Source organism: Lissotriton vulgaris, unplaced genomic scaffold (assembly GCF_964263255.1).
Source record: "Lissotriton vulgaris unplaced genomic scaffold, aLisVul1.2 SCAFFOLD_1625, whole genome shotgun sequence".
NCBI lineage: Eukaryota > Metazoa > Chordata > Amphibia > Caudata > Salamandridae > Lissotriton > Lissotriton vulgaris.
This window is the reverse complement of record NW_028249901.1, coordinates 165,018-191,836: the sequence shown is the minus strand read 5'-3', so window position 1 is coordinate 191,836 and position 26,819 is coordinate 165,018. Positions and strand designations below refer to the sequence as shown.

General features: G+C 46.2%; 1 protein-coding gene across 1 annotated transcript in view; it reads left to right on the top strand.

Annotated features, from left to right (window-relative positions):
* Positions 1 to 26,819, top strand: part of CUNHXorf38 (chromosome unknown CXorf38 homolog) — a 156,973-nt gene that overhangs the window by 35,933 nt on the left and 94,221 nt on the right. The window contains exon 3 of the mRNA XM_086950436.1: positions 3,083 to 3,205. Coding sequence (XP_086806562.1) covers positions 3,083 to 3,205 — 123 coding nt within the window. The remainder of the gene's footprint in view (positions 1 to 3,082; positions 3,206 to 26,819) is intronic.

Below are 26,819 nucleotides of genomic sequence, written 5' to 3'. Positions count from 1 at the left end.
TGTGTCGTGCAGCCAGTTGTGTCAGATCTAGATGGCCAGCCAGGGGTGGCATAATACATGCTGCAGCCCCTGGTAGGCCCTGGGTACACCTATGCCCTGAGTTACAGGGTCTGATAAGGTGGCCCAGTACCAATTAGATATGTACCTAGGGTACATGGAATCCATTTTAGAGAGAGAGCAGTAGGCCTGGGGGCCTGAATAGCAGGGTCCCAGGTCAACCAAGTCGAAAAACCAGTAAAACACCAGGCAAAAAGTTGGGGGCAACCATAGTCAGGTATCCACCTTCCTACAACGCCTCACAGGGAAAGCCAGGATGGGTTCCACAGCGGTATTCGTACAAGCGCCTTGAGACCCTTGCAGGGGAGTAGTGCGCTATACAAGTATCAATTTACATTTTATACGTGGATAGCTCTAAAGTTCTTCATGTGATGTATCTTCTTTGTAGCCTCAATCTTTGTTCGTAAGTGAGGATATAGTGCCCCAGCATCTTTACCCACCATAACTTCAACTCTTTCTACACCCCCCAATGCATGCCTCTGTACTCGTACACAGACTTTTGAAGGGTAATTCTCATCAGCTATGCTTATGGTGTGGTTGTGGGGCCTCACTGTATAATCAACTTACAACCCTGTCTCAGCCCCAGTCAGCCTCTTTTGTGAAACCTTAGCTCAACCTGGAAAGCTGTGAATTCAAGCAGACAGGCTTTAACAAAGGAACTAGTGCAAAGTATTTAGAAGTACCAACACAATTGAATAAGAAAGAAAGTTAACACTAAGGAATTCCGAATTTTTAGACACCAAAATGAACAAAATCCACTACAAGGTTACTGGAGAAATGAATTTGAAATGTAAATCGTAAATAACTGCTTATCACTCCAAAGATAAACAAGCACAGGCAACTACCATGGTAGTTTTATAATGTAGTGTTTGGGTATTCCTGCCTGCTTTGGCTTAACAGCACAGGCACCTTGCAGTCAAAGCAGTTTTCAGTCCAGTTCCAGGCTCTTTGGATGAATCACCGTAGGCAATATGGGGGGTGGTCCTGACCCAAGGGATTCAAGATGCTGAGGATTCTGATCTGATTGACTGGGGTCTTCCTGGGACCACTCCTCAGTCCATGAACATGGTGGAGTGACATCTGCCATAGATTTCGATGTCCCTTAAAGTCCAGGTGAAGGCCAACCAGAAACAACGTGCCACTGGTCTCTGGTAACAGCAAAATCAGCAGTTCACTGATTTCCCGACCAAACTGCCCTTTGACAACTCTCCCGGGTCCAGCAGACTGTCAGTCAGTGGTGATCAAACAATTGTGGCTAATAACTCAGCCAAGGTGTCTTCTTCAGCTTTTATGGCCTTAGAGCTGTAACAGGAAGTCAGCCAACTGACTCTTGAAGTTCACTTCTTCTGTCTGGTGCTCGAGGACATCTTTGGGACAGGGAAACGTTTCCTAGAGCAGGGCACTACAGGCACAATCCTCCCTTTGCTAGCCCAGGAGCAGCAGGTGCAGTCCAGTCTTTAGTGTAGCATCTCCTTGCCAGATCCAGGGAACAGCAAGGCAACCCTTCTTCATTTTTTTCTTCAGTGCAGATATGATCTGAGGTCTGGGTGTCAGAGGTGCCACTTTTATGCCCACAACATTCCCTCTGAAGATTCAGTGACTATTAGTCAAAAAGCTACCAGGGCCCCTCCCGCCTGATGATGACTTCCTGCAAAATGTGGCATCTAACTATCCCAGAATGCAACATTCTGCCCACTTACATGATGGCAGGACCCCCTCCCAATGTGTGGAGCTTGGGTGGAGCTTGGTAGCCCACACTAGAGGTGTGGCTATCTGAGGGCTACACTCCCATGGGAAAACTGGTTTGGCAACTGTTTTTTCCTCTCTGTCCCTGATGCTAAACATTCTACCAGAGAAAAAGTGCAGCCCATCTTGTGTGTGTCCACTATTTGCCCTTCAAAGGCAGCTTTCTCCTTTGAAACTCATCCTTTGGGCTCACGCCCATGTGGCTTCCTACCAGGCAGAGTTAACACCCTTTAAAAGGGAGGCCTCTTTTGTGTCCTCAGCTGGGAACCATTCGCACGTTTCCCCAGGAGGGCAGAAAGCTCTCTTGTGGCCAGCATCTGCGAACGGTCGCTGAAAAACTTGGGCAACAAGGTGGCAACTTTCTAAAGTTTCCTTTTACATAAAAGTTACATTAAATTCGGCATGGGCAACTAGTCAGGTTTAATGGAAAGATTCTTTTGATACCTTGAAGTACCAGTTTTAGTAGTCCCAATCAGAAGTTAGCACAGCTGCGTTGCCAGTGTGTAACAGTGCACTCGCCAGCGGAGCTACTAGCCTTTCTAAATTACTAATGACAATTTGGGGGTTTCACAGCTAGGAAGTATACAAACACATGTCCTACCTTTTCATATACAGCACACTGCCTTAGGGCTCAATAAGTCTACCTTAGCAGTGACTGATTTATATATTTTTTTTAAATGGCAAAGTCGAGGTAGCAGTTACAAACTGCTCTACCAGTCTGCAGTGTTGTGCTGGGAGTCATGTTTTACTTTGTTGAACTCATGGTGGCTCAACAAGTGGTGCATTTCATGAGGTACATTTCAACTTATAGGCTCTGTATGCTCTGGGTACCATATACCAAGGACTCATAAGTAAGTTAACTTATGACGATTGAGTATAAGCCTATTAAATAAACCCTTTTAATGGTCACAACTGAGTACTTGGCGCTCTTGCACAGTCGGAAAAAACAGTACCTAATAGTCAAAAAGTGGGGTTGAACCTACAAAAAGTCATTTCCTCACACATCTGTCATGCCAGATAGCAATGGGCACTGCCTCACTACAGTGATTAGACCTAAACCTATTTGTTAGTTATAATGAGGGGATAGTAGTAGGCTGATATAATATCAGTATAAAGTGTCATTCCATATACTTGAGCAAAACTTTCATATTTAATTCATGTTGTAAATAGCTACGCTTTGTTAATAAAATCCTAAAGAAGAGAGTATGATTATACGCTAGTTATATGCATTTGGTTCCCGGGTGTATAAAATGCTTGACTTGTATTTTATTTCCGGCAGGCCTATATGCCACGTGGCCAGACAGAGAAACCAGGACCTGACAAGTGTGATGCTGCTGCTCTCCTCAACCTCATCCAGTTCTGCTCTCAGTTTAAATATGTTGATCGAAAGAAAGTTCAAGAGGTATGATCAAACAGTAAAAAATATCACAAGAGATTTTAAAAGATAGTGCATATGGCTGTCAAATAATGTACATCACTTTCTATCATCAACTGTATGGTGCCAACATTTAAGTCTTTCCCACAGTGTCAGCTGGGGCGACGATAAAAAAAACGGTATACTTACGCCTGGCCGCTTTCCCTTATTGAAATTGGAAGTATTCCTGCCTCTTAGTGGCAAATCCATAAACTAGTTGTGTATCTAATAATACAGAGTTTTCACTCCTATATTGTGCCTACATGTGTTCATCGCGGTCGTCCACCAAACGGTCTATGGATCAGAACCTTCTTCTCTGAACTAGTTCCATACATCAACCCAGTTCTGATACCATGACATATTTTGGGGATTTTTAGATGTGTTTTTGTCCTCTGTTCTGTTTTTACTTCAACCTGACTAGGTATGCTGCAATGCTATCTTCAATATAAATGGCATTTGTGATAGAGAGAGAGAGAGAGAGAGAAAGAGAGAGAGAGAGAGAGTACCATCCTCAGGAAGTAGAGAGCTGTTGTGCAAAATTAAGTGGGTGAGGGAGGACTTCCCCAAGGTTGGGGCATAATATCAGTCCTCCTGAAAAACAAGAGGCAATATAAGAAGCAGAAGCACAGAGAGGAAAGGGTTGCCCCCAATGTACCCTATCTGGAAACTCAGCCACTCGGTTCCTGCTGAGCTTTTGCCTCAATACCAGTGCTGCATTGCACCCAGAAGTATGTGACCCTGCTACCTTCTCTTCTAGTAAGCTTCCAAAGTGAGCAAGGATTGGCACTGAATTCCCACAAGGGTTGTGGACTCCATGGTTGACCAAGCAGATTAATTTGATAAAGGTTTTTTATTTGGAGCTGCAAGAAATACAACAGTACAAAAGACCAGTTCGTGAACTTACATACATTGCTATAATAAAATCATAAATAAAAAAGAATTATGAACTTTGCTGCTGGTTACGTAAATTGCATTCTGTAATACAGGCGAGTCCAGATAAAAACATAAGACCAGAAACAAAAAACAAAGGGTCCACACATAATGTCTAATATGCAGATGTAGACGAGTTGCGTCCAAAGTAACACGATGACTTGTTTAGCATGACCATTATCACATGACATGACCTGTGGAGAAAAGAACACCAACATTGGATAGCAGAGGCAACATGAGCTAAGCATTTGTGTAGATCTACACTGTATACAATGGGAGGATGCACATGACAGCTTATGCAGAGAAGTGCACTGAGTACCATGTGCTCAGATTCATGGAGGTTTGAATGCGTCAAAGTGATCATCTAGTGCGGACCAGAGTTTCCTGAGCGGCGGCCTCCATGGGGTGGAAGTTAAAGATATGTTATCTGCACCTCTTAAGTGGGAGACCCAATTTAGCCAGTGGGGAAAGGAAGCTTTGTGCGCGCTTTTCCAGTTATTAAGTATGATTTTGACCCCAGCCGTCAGCAGCAGGTCCAGTAGGGCTTTGTCATCATCATTGAGTGTGACGGCTTTGGCAAAACCTAGAACAAGCGTTGAAAATTCCCTTGGAAAGGTGATATGGAGTACTGTGTGTATGAAACCAAAGATCCTGTCCCAATAGGAGGTAACACAGGGGCATTTGAAGATTAGATGTTCCAGATCTCCTCCCATATTCGCACAATTCCAACATGTGTCGTCGGGTTTGATTTTGTGCCCCCTTCTGTATCACAAAACAAGAAGGATTACACTCCCTGCTGCTCTGTCAACGGGTAATGTCTGTGGGAATGGGCATGGTACAATGGCATGTTACTGCTACGCCCCACATTGCTGGGATCAACGTCTGACTAGGGTTCTTTCCTTGTCTAGCTACTGGGAGATTTCTCCAGGAAGTCGTTGACTCCTAACTTCTACTCTGTTTCGCATTTCTATGAATTTATTTTCCAATACCTTTGTTTCTCCAGTATTAGGATGTCTTTCATAGATTCATATGCTTGAATATTCCCCGTCGTCGAAGTGGGAGTCCCACGGTAAATAAAATAGCAATAAAATACTAATAACAAATGCTTGTAAAAACATAACGCATAAAATACACACTAGAAATGGTTGCAAATACCAAGTCATAATTCCTGCATAGGAATACATGGCAAGAGAGAAAAAACACTTGTAACATATCCTTGTCATTATGTTAGTCAAAACTACAGCCAATCAGGCGCAAGCACCCCTCCAGAACCTTCTCCTCAAAGCTCAGTCCCTCAGATTTTCTACCGCACGTCGTGTGAAGGGAGTCTCCCTGAGCTCTGCTCAGTTTTTTCTCCTACTTCTTACTTGAAGACATAGCAGAATTCACTTGAAATCAGAAGTCTTTATTTAGACCTTGTTCTTCTTGTGGGAAGTTGTGGCTCTACTCTGAAGATGCCCACAAGAAGTGTATCTACTGTTTTATCCGGACCATGAGGTAGGCAAATGTAAGATCTGTAGGACCTTCTCCACTAAGACCCTTGAAGATAGGGAAGGTCGTCTTCTCCTCTGGTTACAAAGGTTAAAGGACAAAGATTAAGCTCTTTCTGATGCAGAAAGCCTGGTGTCAGGAACTTCAAAAGACGCCTCAAAACATAGCAGTGTGCAGGAATTGCCTTCTCCATTCTTGAAGAAAAAGAAACTGTCACTCAAAGAGGCTCCTGTGGTGTCTTCACCTCCTCCTGCTACGCCTACGCCCACGAAATCTGACTCTCAGGCGTCTTCGGCTTCTTCACATCATGTTTCTACCAAAAAACGTGTGAAATCGTCGACGGGAGCGCCGACGGTCATCCATGTCGACTAAGGTATGCCTCAGCTTTAAAACGGTCTCGTTGACGATACCTATCGCCTCGTCGCCATAAAAGACTCCCTCGTCGACAACAAGATCTTCGTTGACGAAGGTAGTTAGAAGGGCCTCCTCGTCGTCCATTCCGTCGACGAGTGCTTCATCGACGGCAGCTTCATCAACGACGACTTTGTCGACGGTGTTTGACGGCAGACCCATCGACGGCGGGCCCCATTGACGGTGGACCTGTCAATGACAGCTTCATCGATGGCGGCTCCATCGACGCCTATGCCGTCGTCAGCGTCTGTTTCGACAACGACTTAGTCGTCGACGATATCATCCTCTTTTGCTTCAATGCCACTGGTACCACTTCCTTCATCAGGGTCTGCTTCTTCTAACGTTGACCCTTTGCACCAGCGTCGACAAGTCCCTGTGGACCAGATCTCCATTCCAAGTGACACACAACCTCCATCACCCTTGTTTGCCACAGGTTCTGAACAGGACTCTGATTCTGAGGAGGATGTAGATGATCATTTTCGAGCGGCACGAAGCCCGTCTGAATTGGTTATTAAATGCCAGGACTATGGCGATGACCATGAAGATGAATATTTTCAGGAAGAAGACCATTCCATTCAAGTTCCTACAGCGACAATGCTGCTGTCTCTCATCTCCAATGTCCAGCACATGTTGGATAATTACAATAGGCGTTTCCTGTCATCTCACCAGGGTTCCCCGGGGCCAAATGCACCTGCGCCTGCTACGGCTCCTGCTGCTGCTCCACTGCCACAACCAGCAGCGCCATCTCCTCAAGTTCAAACTTCTGTTCGGATACACACTAAAGTGTATCCTGATGAGGATGATGAAGATGTCCGTCCAGAGCAAGAGGATGTTGAAGTTCGGGATGATGACGATGATGATGGTAATATGGCCGAGTGGGACGATTACCAGATACAGACCCCATCCCCGCCTCCCGTGACGCCAGGGGATTCCCCTCCTGTGGACAACGCTTTAAGCTGCCTAGGGTCCAAAGAGATGAGGACTGTTTTCTATACGACTTCAAAAGTCAACCTTTTAAGCAGGTCCATACGGTTCATCTGGAATGAGGGGGTAAAATTGATGAAAACGCCTAATTCCATCCCGGCGCAACTGCCTCGCTTAGAGAAGAAGTACAAGGCACCACCTGGTTCACCAGCTTGCCTGATTGCACAGCCTAAACCTGCTTCTGTGGTAACCCAGGCAGCTAAGCGCCGCTCCAGGAACCCAACTTCTCCCATTACGGCTCCTCCTGATCTGGATGGTCGTTGCCTTGACGCCGTTGGGCGTAAATTCTCTACAATGGCCTCTACTACAGTGGGGGCGGCAACTTCCTTAGCCATATTGGGGCGCTACGACCGTCAGATGTGGTCTGACATGTCTGCCTTTGTGGCCCTCATTCCGGAGTCTTCCAAAGCAGAAGCTTTAAAGATCCTTCAAGAGGTAGAGAGAGCGTCGGAAGAAATCATTGACTGCTCTGTACACATCGCTTGCACTGGCTTCCGTCAGCTCGCAGGAGCAGCTGTCTTACGACGTCAGGGTTGGCTCCGTTCGACCTCTTTTCGCCAGGAGGTTCAGGCGAAAATCCTGGATATGCCGTATGACGGCGAATCCCTCTTTGGTGCACACGTTGATGAGGCACTGCAAACGATAAATAAAAAAGGACACTGACACCGCTCGTTCCTTAGGCACTTTGCAGTTCCGTAAGCAGCCCTTTCGTGGTGCGCGCGTACGCGGCACCTCCTCTAGTTTTCGTGGTGGAGCCACTCAATACCTCTCCTAAAATCAAGGAATTCAGCGATATTCCTCCCAGCCACAACAGTCCTCCCGTCAGTAATCTTCTAAATCCTATCGAGGGAAGTCTTCCTATAGAGATTCCGCTTCCAAGAGACAATGACTTGCTTTCACCACACAAAGTTGGAGGAGGAATCTCCCTGTTCTCTTCTCAATGGTCCTTATTCACCTCGGATCGTTGGGTACTGTACATTGTAGCAAAGGGCCATGCTCTGGAGTTCATCAATTTCCTCCTCACACTCCTCCATCTGGCCGACCTCCAGCCCACCTCAAAGAACTTTTCAAACAAATTCTTATTATGATCCAAAAAGGTGCCATCAAAGTGGTTCCCAAGTCTGGGGGGGCGCTAGAGGGTGCACAGCGGGATGGCTGCCTTGTAAGACAGCTCCGCCGGCCAGGTTGTGTAAGCGGCGAAATATAGCGAAATGCGATTTCCAAAGCAGCTGAAAATGTGAGCGCCCGCTGTCGGAACGTCTCGAGCACCTGCAGAGCGCAACAGATGGACTGAGTGAAGACCACAAGCCCCTTAAAACTGTAAGAAAATTGTTGCGGGCTGTCCAGTCCTGCACATCAAGATGGCGGCGCCCTGAGCGACTAACGGACGGGGAGTCTGCGATACCGGCGGCGATGCCTGACCCACATTGCTGGTGCGATTCACAAGCGGACTGGAAATAGAACTGAGACCAGGTTGCAGCCTATTTTCTCGCTACTATAACATAAACCATTATAATTTTAAATATCGGCGCGGAACGAGAAAGGCGCGAATGCGGGCTTTAAGATGGCGGCACCCATGATCCGAAACGCGGATGGTTGCGGAGAGTAGATCGGGCTACGGAGACCTTCCCCTCTCCCACCCGAGGTGACCAGTAAGTGGCGCGAGGGCATTCGAGACGGCTGATGTGGCGACACCCCTGACTGCTGCGTGTAGGTGGACGGACAGCCGGGACACGCTGCGGGGCGATGTCACTGTTCCTAACTCAATGTGCAAGAGTGCTGCCCTCCAATCTGCGCACAGGCAGTCGGATCCTTGTACTAATAGCGGGCATCAATGATTTCCGGTACCTGTGACCCACAGTAAGCCGCAGAGTGCGAGACGAGCTGCGCGAGTGTATACTCATTACCTGCGCCCAGAAACTGTGTACCCCGGAGGCTGGTGTCAATGTGGGTTTGATACTGCACCTACCACGTTCACAGAGTTCGCCTGACAACGCCTTTCTATTGCCCCCTGATGTCCTATCACTACTGCGACCTGGGGCATGTATGGCTGCATGATTCTGATACTCTAGGGATATACACAGCGTAGGAGGTGTGTGTGGAGGGGCCCATAGACGCACTCTTGCAGCGCTCCTCTTCATAAACACACTGTGAACTTGCCGCCATGGGCAAACTGGAGAAACTACAGTCCATGCTGGCATTTCCTGCAGAAAAGCCCGCGAAGGGTGCCACGTCGCAATCAGACACTGAGGCAGACAATGAGGCGGCATCCCACAACGGCATGGAACAAGTCCTCAAAGCCATACAGAAAAGTCTTCAGGATGTGCATGGAAAGCTGGATACCATCTCACAAAGGGTGGACAACATGGCAGCCAAATTAGATAAACATGGCGAACGCATTGAGGAGACCGAGGCCCGACTCTGTGCAGTGGAGGATGAGTCGCGCACCACCACACAGAAATGCTCTGAGATGGACAGGCTTCTGGAAGTCATTAAAAACAAGTCGGAAGACCTAGAAGCGAGGTCTTGACGCAACAACGTTCGGATCGCTGGCCTTCCGGAGTCGACAAACACGGGTAAGATGGAGAGCTAGGTGGAGGATTTGATAAAAAATATCTTTGGAACTGAACACTTGTCCGCAGTATTTATAGTCGAACGCGCTCACAGATCCCTTGCACCGCGACCAAAACCAGGTGCACCTCCACGACAAATAGTCGCCCGTCTTCTCAACTACAGGGACAGAGATGTTATTCTGAAATTGGCGAGAGAAAAGAAAGTCATTGACTACCAGGGCAATAAGCTGGAATTTTACCCAGATTTCACAATGAATGTCCAACTGGCCAGGAGAGAATTTGCCTGTAAAATCGAAACTGAGAGACCTGGGCATAGAGTACGCAATGCTATATCCCGCCCGGCTGCGGATTCCGCAAGATGGTAAACACGTGATATGTCGGACACCGAAGGAAGCACAAGACTACATCAAGAAACTCAGGAGGAGGCGTCGGGACCAACGAAGACCTGGACAACAGCCAGGTTCAGACTAAACAATCGACGAAATGGGAGGACCCATCAGCCACCATGACGGATCCCGCTGCAGCCATTCGGGAACCCTCATTTGCACAGCTTTGTGGATCGCCTGCAGGTGGCCCACTCTTGCACCAGACTCCTCATTGTGCTGTTGGGTGTTGAGTGTGTGGCCTCTTACAGTGTCGGAGGGGGAGTCGGCGGATTCCCACTGTTGGATGTTAACTGATTGCTGAGTGAGTACTGGGCGGGGTGGGAGTGTTCTGCTCATTGAGGGTGCTGTGAGGGAATATAAGTACATTGCATCGGCTGGTTGTTATGGTGTAAGTAAGACTTTGCCCACTACCTGATTAAGGGGCCTTGCACATCCTTCAATTGATGCCAAATATATCCTACATCCCCATTCGGAGAACTATTTGTTGATTTGCATCCCACTGGAATAGGGAGTGGAAGGCTCTGACAGGGGAGTAACGATAATACACAGGACCTAATGTTGGGCGTTTCAGCCTTTAGTCATCATGTCAGCTCGATGACGGGGAGAGCGGGGAAACTATCTGTTACTTGCGTTATAATTGTGAACCTGGCCACATCCACTATGTTGGATGCAGTCGTGTGACACTAGTGGACCCCCCAACAGGGTGTCCCCCTACTACAGTTTTGACAAGTTTTATGTTTGCACTGGGGAGTGTCTTTGGTATAATTGGGATGCTAAAGTGGGTGGGGGGCGGGAGTGAGGGATTGTGGGTATTTGTTTTGTTCTACTGCATTTGAGAAGCACTGCCATAATCCAAAGTGCATACATGCACGTCATTGTTCTTACATGGAGATCGCCCTAGACACACGCAGATAGTACATCACACATACACGTGACTAGGTTTGTGAATAGGATGGGAGATGAGTGACACGCTAATGTCGGACAAATTACGGCTTATCACCTGGAATGTGTGGGGGCTTAAAAATCCAAAAAAGATACGTCAGATACTGGCATACTTCACGAGGCATCATATCGACATAGCTTTCCTCCAGGAAACTCATATACATCCGCACGCCTTGACTCGCATAGGACAGAAATGGGCAGAATCGATGCATGGGGCGGCATATTCATCGTACTCAAGAGGGGTTCTTATCCTAATTTGCAAAGGGGTACATTTTAAAGTTGAACAGGTTTACCCAGATACAGACGGGAGAAACATTGTGGTGACAGGCATACTTAGAGGGCAGAGGGTGACCCTCCTCAACATTTATGCACCAAACGTAGACGATCCGGACTTCTTCCATACACTATGGCAGAAACTACATGTGCATCCAGAGGTCCCGTTGGTATGGGGTGGGGACTTCAACCTCGCCTTGAATGACGTTGTAGATAGGTCACCAACATCGTCAGAAACACACAAACGTGCTTTACAAAAATTGTGTGATATCATGTTAGATAATCAATTAATAGACCTGTGGAGAATGAAGCATCCAACCCAACTAGAAGCCACACACACAACGGCAGCGCATGGTAGTTGGTCTAGGATAGATTATTGGTTAGGTTCCCTAGATATATCCTTATGGACGGACAATGTCTCTCATTTGCCCCGTACGCTGTCAGACCTCAACCCGGTGGTACTTACTTTTAAAATACCGCATTATGTGCCACCACCGTTTAGCTGGAGATTTAATGGGAAAGCACTGCTAGATCCCCTCTACACTGAAACGATTAAGAAAGCAATCATTGAATATTTTGAACTGAATGAACCATCCACGGACGACCCTGGGCTACTGTGGGAGGCTTTCAAAGCCTCTATTAGGGGGATTTGCATCAGCAACCCTGCGGGCATCTTAAAGGACTTGTGTCCCCAGCTAGCTAAGCGGGAAGCGCGGATAAAAGCCTTGGAAGTAGAATATAGTCAAACACACAATCCCGCTCTCTTGGGGGACATCAGAACAGAAATATCGGACTATCAAGTGAGTGCGGAAGAGGAACTCCGCTACATATCCAAACGTCATGTAGCCAGGAACTATGGTGAGGGAGGCAGACCAGGAGCAATCTTGGCGGACAAAATATGCGCTAGGAAACCGCCTCCAGTAATACAGGCAGTTAGGGACGCGGGGGGGACTCTAAAACACGACATACAGGGAATACTGAAAGCCTTCATGCACACAAATGGGAAACTATATACCAGGGAAGATACGGCGACAGTTGCTCAAATTGAGCACTGCTGTGACGATATAGCACTTGCTTGGCTCTCCGATGCACAGCGGTCATACCTCTCCTTGCCCGTAACGGTGGAGGAGGTCACAGAGGTAATCCGGACGCTGCCCAATGGAAAAGCGCCCGGCCCAGACGGGTTCACAGGAGAGTTCTATAAGGCTTATGTAGATCAACTAGCTCCTCACATAGTAGCAATGCTTGAAGACGCGCATGAGAAGATGCTATTGCCACCATCACTACGAGAAGCAGTGATTTTGGCCCTGCTCAAGCCATACAAAGACCCCGAGGACTGTGATTCCTACCGGCCCCTATCCCTCATGAATGTGGACATGAAAATATTATCCAAACTGTTAGCCAACAGGCTGCAGCACCTAATGACAAGATTGGTGCTGCCTGATCAATCCGGGTTTATTCCTACACGTTCCACATCTCACAACGCTAGGTCGCTTTTTGCTTTATCACACTACCTGACCCCCACTACTAAAGCAGCCGCGATTTTGTTAGATGCTGCTAAAGCGTTCGACACGATAGCTTGGACCTACTTACACGCGATACTACACAGGATGGGGTTTCCTCCAGTATTTCTCCAATGGGTGAAACTACTATATGCGGCACCCACTGCTCGCATACGGATTAACAAATACATTTCAGAAGAAATACATATAGCAAGAGGTACTAGACAGGGGTGCCCCCTATCCCTGCTACTGTTTGTCATTGCCCTAGAACCCTTAGCTTGTAAACTGCGGCAGGGACATCACTATTCAGCGCTGCAATTTCCACAGAGGCCACTCCACATATCTTTATACGCTGACGACATGTTATTGTACGTACGAGACCCAGCGACTAACATGAACCCCTTGCTACGGGAATACGTTAAATTTGGGTGGCAATCAGGACTTAGGATTAACTGAGCCAAATCGACAATCATACCACTGACTGATACCACTCAACGCTTTAATACGGACTATCCGTTAGAATGGCAGACAGACCCGGTGTGATACCTGGTGGTTTGGTTCTACAGGGACCCCGAAGTGGTTATCCGTACGAATTATGGAAGGGTGGTCACCGCTATCGAGGAGAAAATAGAAAGATGGATCCAGCTGCCTCTGTCACTAGCAGACCGGTTGGCGATAGTGAAAATGGTGATCCTCCCTAAACTATTATATTTATCCAAGAACATCCCCATCAAACCTCCAATGGCGGTATTTCGTAGGTTGACTTCACTGACACCGAGGCTGATATGGGCTGGGAAGACGGCTCAAATTGACTTGCACTCGTTGACACTACCATACTCGCGAGGCGGGTTCAAAGCACCTGACTTTTTCTTATATTATTTGTGCGCCCAGGCCCAATATGCTCATTATTGGTATCATAAAGTCCTTTTCCTCACACATGTGTCGATTGAAGAAGGCGATGCTGCTCCAATTCCGCTAGACGCCATACTGACACACAGGAGGCCCCCATTACACAGACTGGACATTAACACTCTAGATGCCACAAATGAGGCCTGGCGACTCATAGGTCAAAAAACAAACAACCTTTCGTTGTACACCCCACAATTGCCACTTCACTATCACCTGAGCATATCAGTGACGCAGGAGAAAGTAGGTATGGAGCTACTTAAACAAGTGGGGATAGATTCCATGGGAGACTTGTATCATGATGGAGTGTTTAGAACACTGGAGGATTTGTCCTATGTGCAGAACCAAACAATGCTTTTTAAATTCACATATTATCTCCTGCAGAGGGCAGTGAAAGTCTTGTACCCTACATACCCAACCGAACCTCAACCGTCGAAGACGCTCCTATTACTGCTCACATTGCCCACACCTATACACATAGTGTCCAAATTATACATTGAGCTGCAATCCGAAATAGGGGACACAGCTCATAAGGTGATACAAAGGTGGAACAGTTGCTTGGATACTCCGCTGACTGAGGATGAGTGGGCCGCCACGGGCACACTTACAGAATTGTTGACACCAAATGGTAATTTACGCATGATACACATTAAATACTTGCATCAAACGTATCACACCCCAACACGATTGTTTAAATTTGGACTACGAGCTGACTCCAAATGCCAAAGATGCGGTGTTGGGGAGGCAGACTTTATACATCTTGCTTGGTACTGTCCGAGTGTGGCAGAATATTGGGAGAGGGTGGTGCAAGCACTGGGAGTCATGGTGGATGTTTTGATAGACTTCAATATTAAGACTTGTTTATTGGGATTGTTGCCAGGGGTCTGAGCAATAAAACATAAGTTCTGCGCAATAGAGCTACTTGTGGCAAAGCGTAGAGTGTCCATTACATGGGGCAGTAAAAATATACCTCAGTTCAAACACTGGATACAAGACCTAGTCTATTGCAGGGACACCCTGAAGACGTATGAGGAAGAACTACCACTAGGATCACGCCCTAGGGACTACTGGACTCACCTCATTTCCTATCTCGAGGAACCCGATGTACAACTGTGAGCTGCGTGATCTGTATCATGGGGACAATAAGAATGTATTTATCGTTCTATCTCTTTTTATTACTGTATAAAAACATGTGCTATTGGAGGAGGAGTACTGTAATGCAGTGGGGTTGTAAAGTGTTCTAGACTGTATGATTGACACAGGATGTCGTTGTAAAGCTTTGAAATGCCAATAAAAATTTTTTTTAAAAGTGGTTCCCAAGTCTCAAAAGGGGATGGGATTCTATTCCTGTTTTTTCCTAATCCTCAAGAAGACAGGAGATTGGCTTCCGATCCTGGATTTACGAGCACTAAACAAGTATCTCAAGTGCTGTTATGGCAGGGTTTTTGGCTCTATTTAGCAGTGATATAGACTTTAATCTTGCTCACATCTAGGATAGGTATTCTTAGCTTGTGTTGGCCCTTTTAAGCCCTTTCTTCCAGACCTAGAAGAGGATAGCTGCTTAATATGATGATAGATCCCTTATTCTTGACTCTAACCTGTCTATTGCCTATTGGCTTTGACATACTTGCTTATATTAGACACATTGGTATGGTTTATGTAGGTATTCTGACAGAGCTAAGGGGTATTTCATCCCTTTCAGGCCTACAGGCCTAGAACTAGAGGGACTCCATCTTGATGGAGCTGAGAGGCTTTTTAGAGTAAAGGTAAAGTTTATAGTTAAAGCTGTTGTTCGCCCTAAGCGAACCGGAGAGAACCAGCCAGAGCTGAATCTAATCAGGAATTGTTCCCGGGCTCAGGTCTCTAGACGAAACAAGCAGACTGGTCACTGTGGGAGCGTCTAGCGCAAGGAGCCTGGTGCATGGGATTGGTGGGAGGAAGCTGCTGGCTGGAACTTTCCATGAGGAAACAGCATTCTATATCAGTGAAGTGCAGAGGCGGAGTCAGAGAGTCGAGTGGAGGTGGCGGAGCGGAGAGGAGTCAAGCTGGAGTGGTAGAAGAGTGAGGAGGTGTTGGAGTAGGAGAGAGAGAGAGGGTTCAAGCTGAAGAGAGCTGAGTTGAATAGTGAGCTGGAACTGAAGGAAGCAGTCAGAAGCAGTTACTTATCAGGAGGAGGTGTGAATAGCTGGAGTCTGAAGTAATGCCTTTTAGAAGAGACAGAGGAGAGATCGTGGACTAACCTGTGGGAGCAGCTGGAGTTAATTGGACATTGGCGCAGAGACAGAGTGAACAAGCTAGTGGAATGAAAAGCATTAGAGCGGCAGGAACCATTAGATTGAAGCTGGAAGGTGGAGACAGTTCGTGGGGGAGAGGAGTCCAGTGCAAAGTGATCAGCGCAGAGGTGTATCCAAGAGTGCAGGAGAGAGAGAGTCTGAGATGAGCCAAGGCACAGACGAGAGAGGAACCCAGATGACAGCTAGAACAAGACTTCACACTAATCAGGTGATATTGATTCTTTCACATTAGTTTACTTTACACTTGCATCTTAATCTTGTCTTATTCCCTAGGCTATTGTATGTCTAATCCTTTTCTTTCAGCGGTGTGTTAAAGTTACTGCTAGTTATAGAGACCCCATAGTTTTGTATATGTGTACTTTATTATTGTTACAATAAACAACCCCCAGTTTGTAGTAAACTGAAAGGTGCCTTGTATTCTTGTTCAATCCAGGTAAATGTATCTCCTAGGTGGTTATTGTGTACATGAATGGATGAGTAACCCCAATCAGGTAAGTGGTGATCACATAAATAGGGAGCGAGTGGACCTATGATGCCAAGAATAAGAGGTACATTATATTAATTGGCTAACTCCTAATATTGTAGTAGCAAGCCCTTAGTGAATAGGGAGAGAGAGACTTCCCAACATATAACTGAAGGTGTTCATAGGAATGTGGTCGTCGTTGATATGCGGCGTTAGTGAGAACGCTGGGTTGGATTACCAGCGTGTATACCCACAGGATTGTGGCTTGTGTAAGTGAGAGCGTCAGGGGGGATGACTGGCGTGTAGGTTTGCCGGATTGTAAACCATTTGGAAAAGAGAGCATTGGGTTCTGCAGGCCCATGTGTAGACGCACTGGATTGTGTGTCATATCTGCCCTGGGGTAGATTAGTCTGGGTCTGAGTGGCCGCGAGACTATAAGGTATGAGTGTAGTGTAGGGCATGGATATCCTTAGTAATTAGTGAGTATTCTTAGTATCCCTATAGATTTAGTGGTGTTTCTAATAATATGAGCTTGTATATTGCGAGTTCCCCATCCTCAGGTAGGTACCCAGGTTCCTGGATAGATGGTCCTGAGGAGGGATGTGGTTACGTTCTGGCTGGGTTGGAGGGGCCCCTAGGGGCTGATCCCATCTAATCAGAAAACCCGGCCATGACAAGTGCCAATCCTTCCGCATGCTAACGCTCATGGAGATCTTGCGTCTTCTCTCCAAGGACGACTTCATGACCACCACCGACCTCTAGGACGCCTATTTTCATGTGCCAGTACTCCACAGCATCGGAAGTACTTGCGCTTCCGGGTGGGAAGGAGAGACTTTCAGTTCAGGGTGTCGCCTTTCGGCCTACGCACCGCCCCTCGTGTCTTCACAAAAGTTTTGGCTCCAGTGGTGGCTTACCTGTGTCTGCAGGGCGTCCAAATTTTTCCATACCTGGGCGGTTGCCTCATAAAATCACAATATTGCAGTCAGCTGTCTCGGGATACTCAACTCTGTCAGGACGTTTTTCGCTCCCTCGGTCTTTCCATCAATGCCGAGAGGTCGCAGGTCGACCCAGCTCCCTGCAGAAACTTTCTAGGTGCCACTCTGGATACGTCACTAGCCAAAGCATTCATTTCTCACGAGCGTCAGCTGAAGATTCTCCGCCTGGTGGCTCTTATTTGTTCAAAACTGTCCGTTTCAGTCTGGATCTTGAAGTCATTTCTGGGGATGGCGTCATCATGCATCTCTCTGATCGCAAATTGCAGGCTAAAGACTCACCCCGTCCAAGAGAAATTGGACAGACAGTGGCGTCAGGTCACCGGCTCTTTGAACGACCTGATCTGTGTAACCGCTTGCATGAAGGTGGCTCTCAAGTGGTGGGCGCAACCGCCCAACATTGCAGCAGGGACTTCGTTCCTCTCCACCGCTCCAGAACTCATTCTGACCACGGACGCCTCCTTGGACGGATGGGGCGCGCACCTTCAAGGGCTGTCTATAAAGGGCAAGTGGACTCAGCGCTCTTGGCACATCAACAGGCTGGAATTGATGGCCATTTTTCTGGCACTCAAATCATTCCATTGTCTGATCCAGGGTGAATCTGTGCTTATCCAAACAGACAATACGACCAGCATACACTGTCAACAAGCAGGGCGGAACCAAATCTCCTCTCCTGTCTCGACTGGCTCAGATGATCTGGGATTGGTCACTTAGACACCAAATTACCCTGACCGCTGTTCACCTACCAGGCATCTCCAATATCCTAGCGGATTCTCTAAGCAGGTCCACGTCTTCGACCCACGAGTGGAAATTACATCAGCCAACGATCGACTCAGTTTTTCAACTGTGGGGTCGTTCGCCCTTGGATCTCTTTGCAACCCCGGAGAACCGGAAATGCCCATCTTACGCAAGTTGGCATCCCCACCACGGATCGTGCGGGAATGCCCTTTTGATGAACTGGTGCGATCTATTCGCCTACGCCTTTCCTCCGATTCTGCTGGTGCCTCGTGTATTGTGGAAAATGCGGAGACAGCCTTGCCACATTCTCCTGATGGCCTCGACAAGCGTGGTTCTCGGAGCTGCTTCTCCTCTCACAGTGCGAGCCCATCCTCCTTCCTCTTCGAACGGACCTTCTCACAATGGACAAGGGTCAGATTTGTCATCCGAACCCCTCCTTTCTGAAATTATCGGCATGGAACCTGAGCACCTTGAATTTGCCCATTTGAGCATTTCGCCAGAATGCAGGGACATTCTTGCTCAAGCGAGAGCTCCGTCTACAGTTAAGACTTACAAGCTCAAGTGGAAGAGATTCTGTCACTGGTGCGCAGCTAACAACACCCATCCTGTTCATTCCACGCAGGCTCAGCTGCTGCCATTCTTTTTACAACTGGCTTAGACAGGACTTTCCCATTCCCCTTTAAGAGTTTTCTTGGTGGCAATTTCTCGTTTCCGTCAAGATGGCTCCTCCTCGCTCTGCTCTTCAAGAGTCATTCGACAATTTTTCAAAGGACTATTCAGGAAGTTCCCGCCCATTCGGCGTCCTCCTCCTACCTGGCATCTCCATGTTGTTTCGGCACAATTAATGAAGGCACCATTCAAACCTATCCACAAAGCGGATTTAAAGTTTCTGACCTGGAAGGTGGCCCTTCTTCTTGCTCTAACCTCCTCACGACGAGTGAGTGACATTCACGCTTTCACCATTAAGCCTCCTTTCCTCCAATTCATATCGGACTGTGTGGTGCTTCGCACTAACCCAGCGTTTCTGCCTAAGGTGCCTACTGATTTTCACATTAATGAACCTGTTTTCTTAAAAACTTTCTTTGCCAATCCTCGATCTCCGGCAGAGCAACGCGTACACTCCCTGGACATTAAGAGATGCCTTAAATTTTACATCAACAGGACGGCGCCCTTTCGCAGGTCCGATCAACTGTTCATTGCCTATGGACGCATGCGCAAAGGACGTCCTGTTACCAAGCCAACTATTGCACGTTGGATTTCTTCTGCAATTGTCTTGTGCCATCATAAAGCCGGCAGGCCTCTTCAGTCTACAGTGAGGGCTGATTCCACCAGAGCGATGTCATCCTCTACTGCCCTCTTTGCTGGTGTATCGCTCCATCAAATTTGTCAAGCAGCTACGTGGTCCAGCAGGCACACTTTCACGAAACACTACTGCCTGGAGGCCATCAACGAAGCTGATACGGCAGTGGGACAGGCAGTACTTCGCAATCTTTTTAACTAAGGTGAGCCTCTGTCTTCCCCCCACCTTTATGGTTTTATATGGCTGTTATGAGTACTTGCATAACTTTATTATGTCTCTTTGAGTTTTATACATGCTCTTGCATTACTGGTTCGAGCATCACACCGGCTACTACTGCTCACTATTCTATTCAAGCATGTGAATCTATGAAAGACACCCTAATACCGGAGAAGAACAATTGTTACTTACCTGTAAACAAGTGGTTCTCCAGTATTGGTGTCTTTCATAGATTCACATGCAACCCACCCACCTCCCCTCAGAGGCTCGCTTCTCCTCATAGACTCTTTGGTCACTCCTGTGCTACGAAAATCTGAGAGACTGAGCTCTGAGGAGAAGGTTATGGAGGGGTGCTTGTGCCTGATTGGCTGTAGTTTGGACTAACATAATGACAAGGATATGTTACAAGTGTTTTTACTCTCTTGCCATGTATTCCTATGCAGGAATTATGACTTGGTATTTGCAACCATTTCTAGTGTGTATTTTATGTGTTATGTTTTTACAAACATATGTTATTAGTATTTTATTTACCGTGGGACTTCCACTTCGACGACGGTGAATATTCAAGCATGTGAATCTATGAAAGACACCAATACTGGAGAACCACCTGTTTACAGGTAAGTAACAATTGTTCATAGTTTTGGACACTGCAGCTTCACCCAACTTATATTATACAGTATGGGAGAGAGATGGATAATAGACTAAAAGGATGGAAAACATCATGGAAAAGATGCACAACATGGTGCAAAACTCTGTGGGGAAAGAACAGATGTGTAAATAATTCCTTATATGGTACAGTGTGATAGTAGGGAATGAGAGGTTCCCAAACTGGTGAATGTTGTGTAATACCCTAATACATCTAAGGGAATTTTGGAATATGATGACAACCTCCACAAAAGTCAAATACTTGGCTTGCATAACGTTCTATTAGCGAACCTATCAGTTGAAGGACAGTATTTCTCCATGCACACAGAAGTAGAAAGAGATAGGTCAGTTGCTGTTATCCTGACGAGCGGGTAGTCACTTAGCTTTGGTGGAAAATTACACTACAAATAATTACAGCTTGACTACAATGAGTGTGGCACCTTTGAGGCATAGAAAAAGAGGTTCCTATAGTGAACGGAGTTGGGAGGGAGCTTGATGCACATTAGACAGCATGTTTAAAATTTGCTTTCTAGATTTTAGGGAACTAATATCAGCTATTGAAATCTAAGTATACAGAAACTTTCTTGTTACAGTGTGACTGTGATTTGAGCCCATACCATTAACTCGGCACAAGGCCCCCTTTAGATACACCAGTGCGCTTTCATGAATAAATGTAGTTTTGGAAACTTCACGTTAACATCTTAGATTCAAATTGTTTTAGGAGATTATAGCTAACTGTTAATAAGGCATTTTTAACTGTATTGAGATTTTTTGCCTTGTTGTGCTACCGGATGAGTTGTTACTTCTTAATTGGCGGGGGGGGGGTGAATGGACGTAGGTATTTCTCTTCAACGGCTAGGATATGAGGCATGACACTAACACAAGCTGAAGGCACCTATGGTATTTTGCCACTGTAGTTTTGGAGGTATTTGATGTACACTGACTAGTAGAAATAAGAAGTTGTAGTGTACATAGGTTTGACGAGTGGCTGAAGCAATTTTGAGAACAAATGATGTGTGACATGACAACTGAGAAGGCAAATTCCCATGAGATTTCCTCATTGCACACTGCTCCAAAAGATGGGTTGGGGCCCAGAAAGGACAATTTTTGCTTAGTTTATAGGTTTGAAATGTTGCTAAATAATTCCTTTGAATGCGAAGTTGTGCCACCTTGCCTTTGGCCATCTTTAAGATGCATACCTCACTGAAGAGCTGTCTCACTTGGCTAAATGTCTGCTGCATTGAAAATTGCTTCCCAAACTGGTTTGCAAGTCTTATGATGAATGCATGGGACCATCTCGCTGTGACACCAGTTCCCCTAGGCCCCAAAGAAGCAGAGCCTGGTAGATATGGTGAATTGTCTTTAAGCGGTAAGGGAACTGAGGAGCTGTCAGTCTAGACGTTATCCTGGAGAAACTGGCAACATAGCTACTTGAGGCTGAGGGATTTTATCTTAACGCTTTGACCAGAAAACAGAAGAAGCTGGATACTGTAGTGTTTTTGTGCCATGTGTAAGATTGAGTTAACTTTGATTTGCTGGCAGAGTGTCAGTTAATTGGGAGTCTTAAATCCTCTGATATGTGTACTAGGAACTGTTTAATCCAAATTCCTCAAAAACCTGGGAAACTGATTTAAGGATCCAAAGAAGTCTTACTATTCTCAGCCTCCTGCAACACCTATCCCTCTCTATCAGAAATCTTCTCTTTGAGATCCCACCGAGCTGATTCAATGCTGTGACAGTATTCTGGTCTCTTTTGTTTTGGGCATCGTATGGTCTTAAGTATTATTCCCATATAAACCGAATCACTCCCTAACCTTCTTGGCAATGTTCGTTTAGAACCACTCTTATTTACATGGATTTACAGTTTTGATCGTAGATGTAAACTGAGGTATTCTTTCATGGCCTCACATGATTTTTTGTTCAGAAGTGATCAAATTTGCTAGGTGTGTAATTATTTCTAGAACTTGTGACAAAGTGTCATGTTTAACGGGGTGTGGCCGAGCGACAACCAAGATGGCCTTCTGACTTTGAAGCTCCTGAGCCGCCACAGATAGCCGCACCCACCCACCGATCTACCAGCCCCCCTGGGCGACGATCATGAGCGGCGGGGATGCCACATTGATGGGGCATGGATTGAGCTGCAAGCGGGCTTGATCAGCTGGAGAGTGGCACCGCCGCGACTAGCTCTGCCTGAGGCCTGGCGCGGCCCTCGGAGGCCCTGAGAAGATAGGGGTCTCGGGAGAGCCTGAGGGCAGGGACTCAGGCGTGCAGAGCTGCGGCAGTACAGGCCTCTGACTCCATGGTGACTGCGAGCCACTGAGCCTGAGTGCGGTTGTTCTACCACCGCTGGGGTCACCTTCTACAAAGAAGACCCAAAATGTGCTCAGTGAATGGCCACGGCGGTAAAAGCCAGTGAGTACGGAAGTTCAAAGATATCGCTGGCATAAAAAGCGCTGGGAGGCGGGGCATCGCACTAAACCCATGCCGATCCCTGGGAGCTGGCTGAAAGGTGGCACTCCTGTATCCCCTCCCCCAGTTTGTGTGGCTGTGGGGTGTGAGACAGAGGGGAACAGCTAACACACATATCCTGCAGGTCTTGTGACAGGGGTCTGCTGGTCTGTCTTGCCCCCAGGTGCGAAGTGAGACCGGACAAACGCGCCTACATAGTCTAACATTGGTGGGCACTACTGAAAAACCACGCACCGAACCAGCTGATTAGACCTAATCAGGACACCCCAGTACTTGAAATTGCATTCCTGACCTTGGGCTTTGCTGAGGGCGCTGCTATGCAGCAGGATACTCCTGTGCATGATACTGCTACACACTGCTTTTCCCAGCGATGGGGCGCAGGGATCAAAATCAGCGGCAGCTATCTTTTGATGCTGCAAAGTCCCCTAGGCGTGAGGATGCGGATGTCCAACAGGGAGCTGAGACCCCTCCGTTAGGTGGCACAGATGCTATCATGACAGAGCTGCAGGATAGATTTAAGCCTATTGATGCGAGGCTAGACACGCTTTCATCCTGGCTGGAAGACATGCATGAGCGAATCAATCAACAGGAGACCCGTAGACGAAGTGGAACAGCGTGTGTCGAATCTAGAGGTTTTGCAGCCAACCACTAGTAAAAGATTGGAGAGAGCTGAACGACTTCTTAAAATGATGGCCCGAAAAGGCCGAAGATTTGAAGGCACGATCACGCCATAACATACGCATAGCCGGGGTGGCTGAATCCACAACACTGACCATATTGCCAGCTTTGTCAAGAAGGTCCTAGTTGACTTGTTTCGCAGAGAAGTCTTTTCCGCAACATTTGCTGCGGAGAGGCCGCACAGTTCACTTGGGCCATGCCCGGCACCGGGGACACCTCCAAGATTAATCATTGCGAAACTCCTCAATTACCATGATCTGGATGTGGCGATCTATCCAGCTTTTTTTTTTTTTTTAGTCTTCATACGCCAAAGATATTCTAGAAGTTCACTCAACTGTTAACCGTCCACTGACAACAGGTGTGTCTAGGAATGCTTATAAACTCCGAAGATCTTATTGGAAGCACTTTTTGTAGATACCCAGCTGACATAATAATCAATTCAGTTCATCTAACTAGCCACCATGGAACTGATCTAAGGGTACATTAATCCATAAAAAGGCATAATCATTGGACCTTGTTCTTAAAGCTTATCTAGCCAGGAAATGCACGGAGTCCAGAAATGTTTTTTACTCTTCCAATTTATACTATCTAGTTTCAAAGTATATTTAATTGCATTAATCCAGTCTAAATAAGTTGGTGCGGTGTCTTTTATCCATAATTTACAGATTTCTCTTCAAGCTAATATAACTAAATAAAACAACAACTTGTTAACATCACGAGAGAGTGATTCAAAATTCAAGGCAATACCAAAAAATATAACTGAAGTACTAACCTGTATATTTAACTTCAACACACTTTCCATACCTTCAGATACCACACACCAATAATTTTGCAAGACCGGACATGTTAAAAACATATGGAGATCATCTGCCTTTTCCATCTTACATTTTGGACAACAAGGGATAATGTCTTTCGAAAATGTAGCGAGCTTAGCAGGAGACCAATAAACTCTGTGAAGATAAAAAAATGATTGCGTTTTAAATTGGCGGGAGAGACTGTAGTGTGTAGTATGTCAAAAGATACTTGCCATAGCTTCTCCAAATCGACGTCCGAAATATGTTCTCCCCACAGATGAGCTGGCAGGGTGAAATCGCCATCTTCTACTTCTAGAATGGCCCAATAAAGGATTGCTGTCTTTATCTTCCTGTTCTTCCTTGGAGCAAATCCTCTAAGACGCTTGTTGTTCCTACTTGCGATCCTACAGGCTGACTCCAGCTCTTTATTTGAAAGTATTTAAACTTAGATAGGTTGTTATTAGTCACTCTGGAAATCTCTTCCCAAAATACAGGCGTCCCCTGCGACATTAGCTGACACCAATACTTAATGCCCCCGTCAAGCAAAGGCTTTGCGAGGCTGTCCTTAGTCTACTCCAGGGAACCAGGAGTATCCCAGATAGGAGACATGGATGTATAGTATGTAAGTTTCAAAGCCTTCCTTACTCTAGATCAGGTAAGAGCCATATCCCTCAACATCTTCAATCGCACCTTTTTTTTTTTTAAAACTCGGGTCCCCATATTTAAATAGGAAACCATTTAAACCCCCTTGGGTTCCTGTCAACATTTCCTTAAACATTATGCTTACTTCTGACCTCTCTGGACAGTTAAAAAGCAAGATCCCTGCTTTAAGTAGTTAGGTCTACGCAAATAGCTTCATATCCGGGGCAGACAAACAAACCACCTTTACTTTTTTTCCTACTCAATTTCCTCCACGAAATCCTGATACCCTTTGAGGCCTATACAAAGGAATTAAATTTAGCTTGTATTTGTCTGAGCTTAACCTCATTAAAAGCTAGGGGGATATTCTGGAACAAAAAAATCAGTTTGGGGAGAAGCATCATCTTTATAATATTTACTCTTCCGATTAGTGTCAGGGGAAGAAGAGACCAGCCCTTTAATGACTCAGTAATTTCTTTATTTACTTTATCTAAATTTCTATCCGTTAATTTTGCGATATCCTGAGTGATTTGAACTCCTAAATATCTTATCTCATGTTTTAAAATAGGAAGCTGAGCTTCCACATTCCAAAGCATACACTCTGTTTTGGGCTGGTTGATCTGATACCCAGAATGCTGACCAAACTGAATTGCAGCACTGTATATTAACGGAATTGCCTGTATTGGGTCCGACGTATATATCAGCATATCGTCAGCATATAATGACACTTTTTTTCCCAATTCCTGAATTTAAAAAGCACAATGCTTATATCTTGCCTGATTATCTCCGACAGGGACTCAATATATAAATTAAAAAGCAGGGGCGAAAGAGGGCATCCCTGTCTTGTCCCTCTTTTGATACATATGGGTGCTGATAGATTCCCGTTAACCAGTACTCTAGCTGTTGCATGCTGATAAATTGAAGATATGGCTCTGCAGAAATTTTTCCCCAGATTACATTTCTCTAATACTCTAGTTAAGTAGACCCAATTTACACGGTCAAATGCCTTGGCGGCGTCACGCGTGATAGTAGCCATAGGCAGTTTATATAGAGATGCTATATCTATAGCTCCCACTAATGCTTGATTCAGGTTCTGAATAGATCGACCTCTAACAAATCCCTTCTGATCCTCGTGCACCAATTTATCAGCGACACCATTCAGTCTCTCTGCTAAAATCCCAGCAAAAATGTTATAGTCAAGATTCAGCAGAGAGACTAGCCTCTATGAATCATATGAAAGACGTGGCTTTTCACCCAGCCACGTTAACTCCCCTACTTCTTGCCTCAGGCTACCTGTGGTCTACTAGCGCCGGGACACCTCCTCGTGAGGTAGCTGTTCGCGCTGTATAAAACCCAGTATTATTATTATTATTATTATAACACCTGCGGCTTAGATGGTTTGAGAATTAGCACTACAGTTGCTTCATTCCATGATGAGGGAATATTTCCTCCCTCCTCAAAAATGGAAGAAAACACCCTACAGAGGATTGGGGCAACAACTGGAGACAACATTTTATATAGCTCTGCTGGCAGCCCATCTGGGCCAGGTGCCTTGCCCCTCTTGCTTGAGTTAACTGCAGAGACCACTTCCCTCAGATCTATCTTTCTGTTTAAGTTGTTAGCTGCTTCATCCTCAATTCTCCGAACTGCTTATTGCTCTAACGATGCTTAGATAGTATTCTGAGGAGACAAGTCCTCATTATACACCTGTTCAAAGTGGCTAAAAAAGGCTTTTTCTATGTCAGAAGCCTTCTCTCAGCTCTCACCCGTTATATCCGACAGCACCTCTTTGATTCTATTCCTAGATTGATCTTTTTTAGTTTTCCAAGCCAAAAGCTTCCCCATATTCAAAATGGGCAAGAGAGCTAGCCTGCCACCGTTTCCTGAGTCTAGCATCCAAACCTTCTTCTAATTGAGATTCACAAAATGGTAATTATTGTAGAATAGATGGTTCCGACTGATGTTTCTGAGCTGAC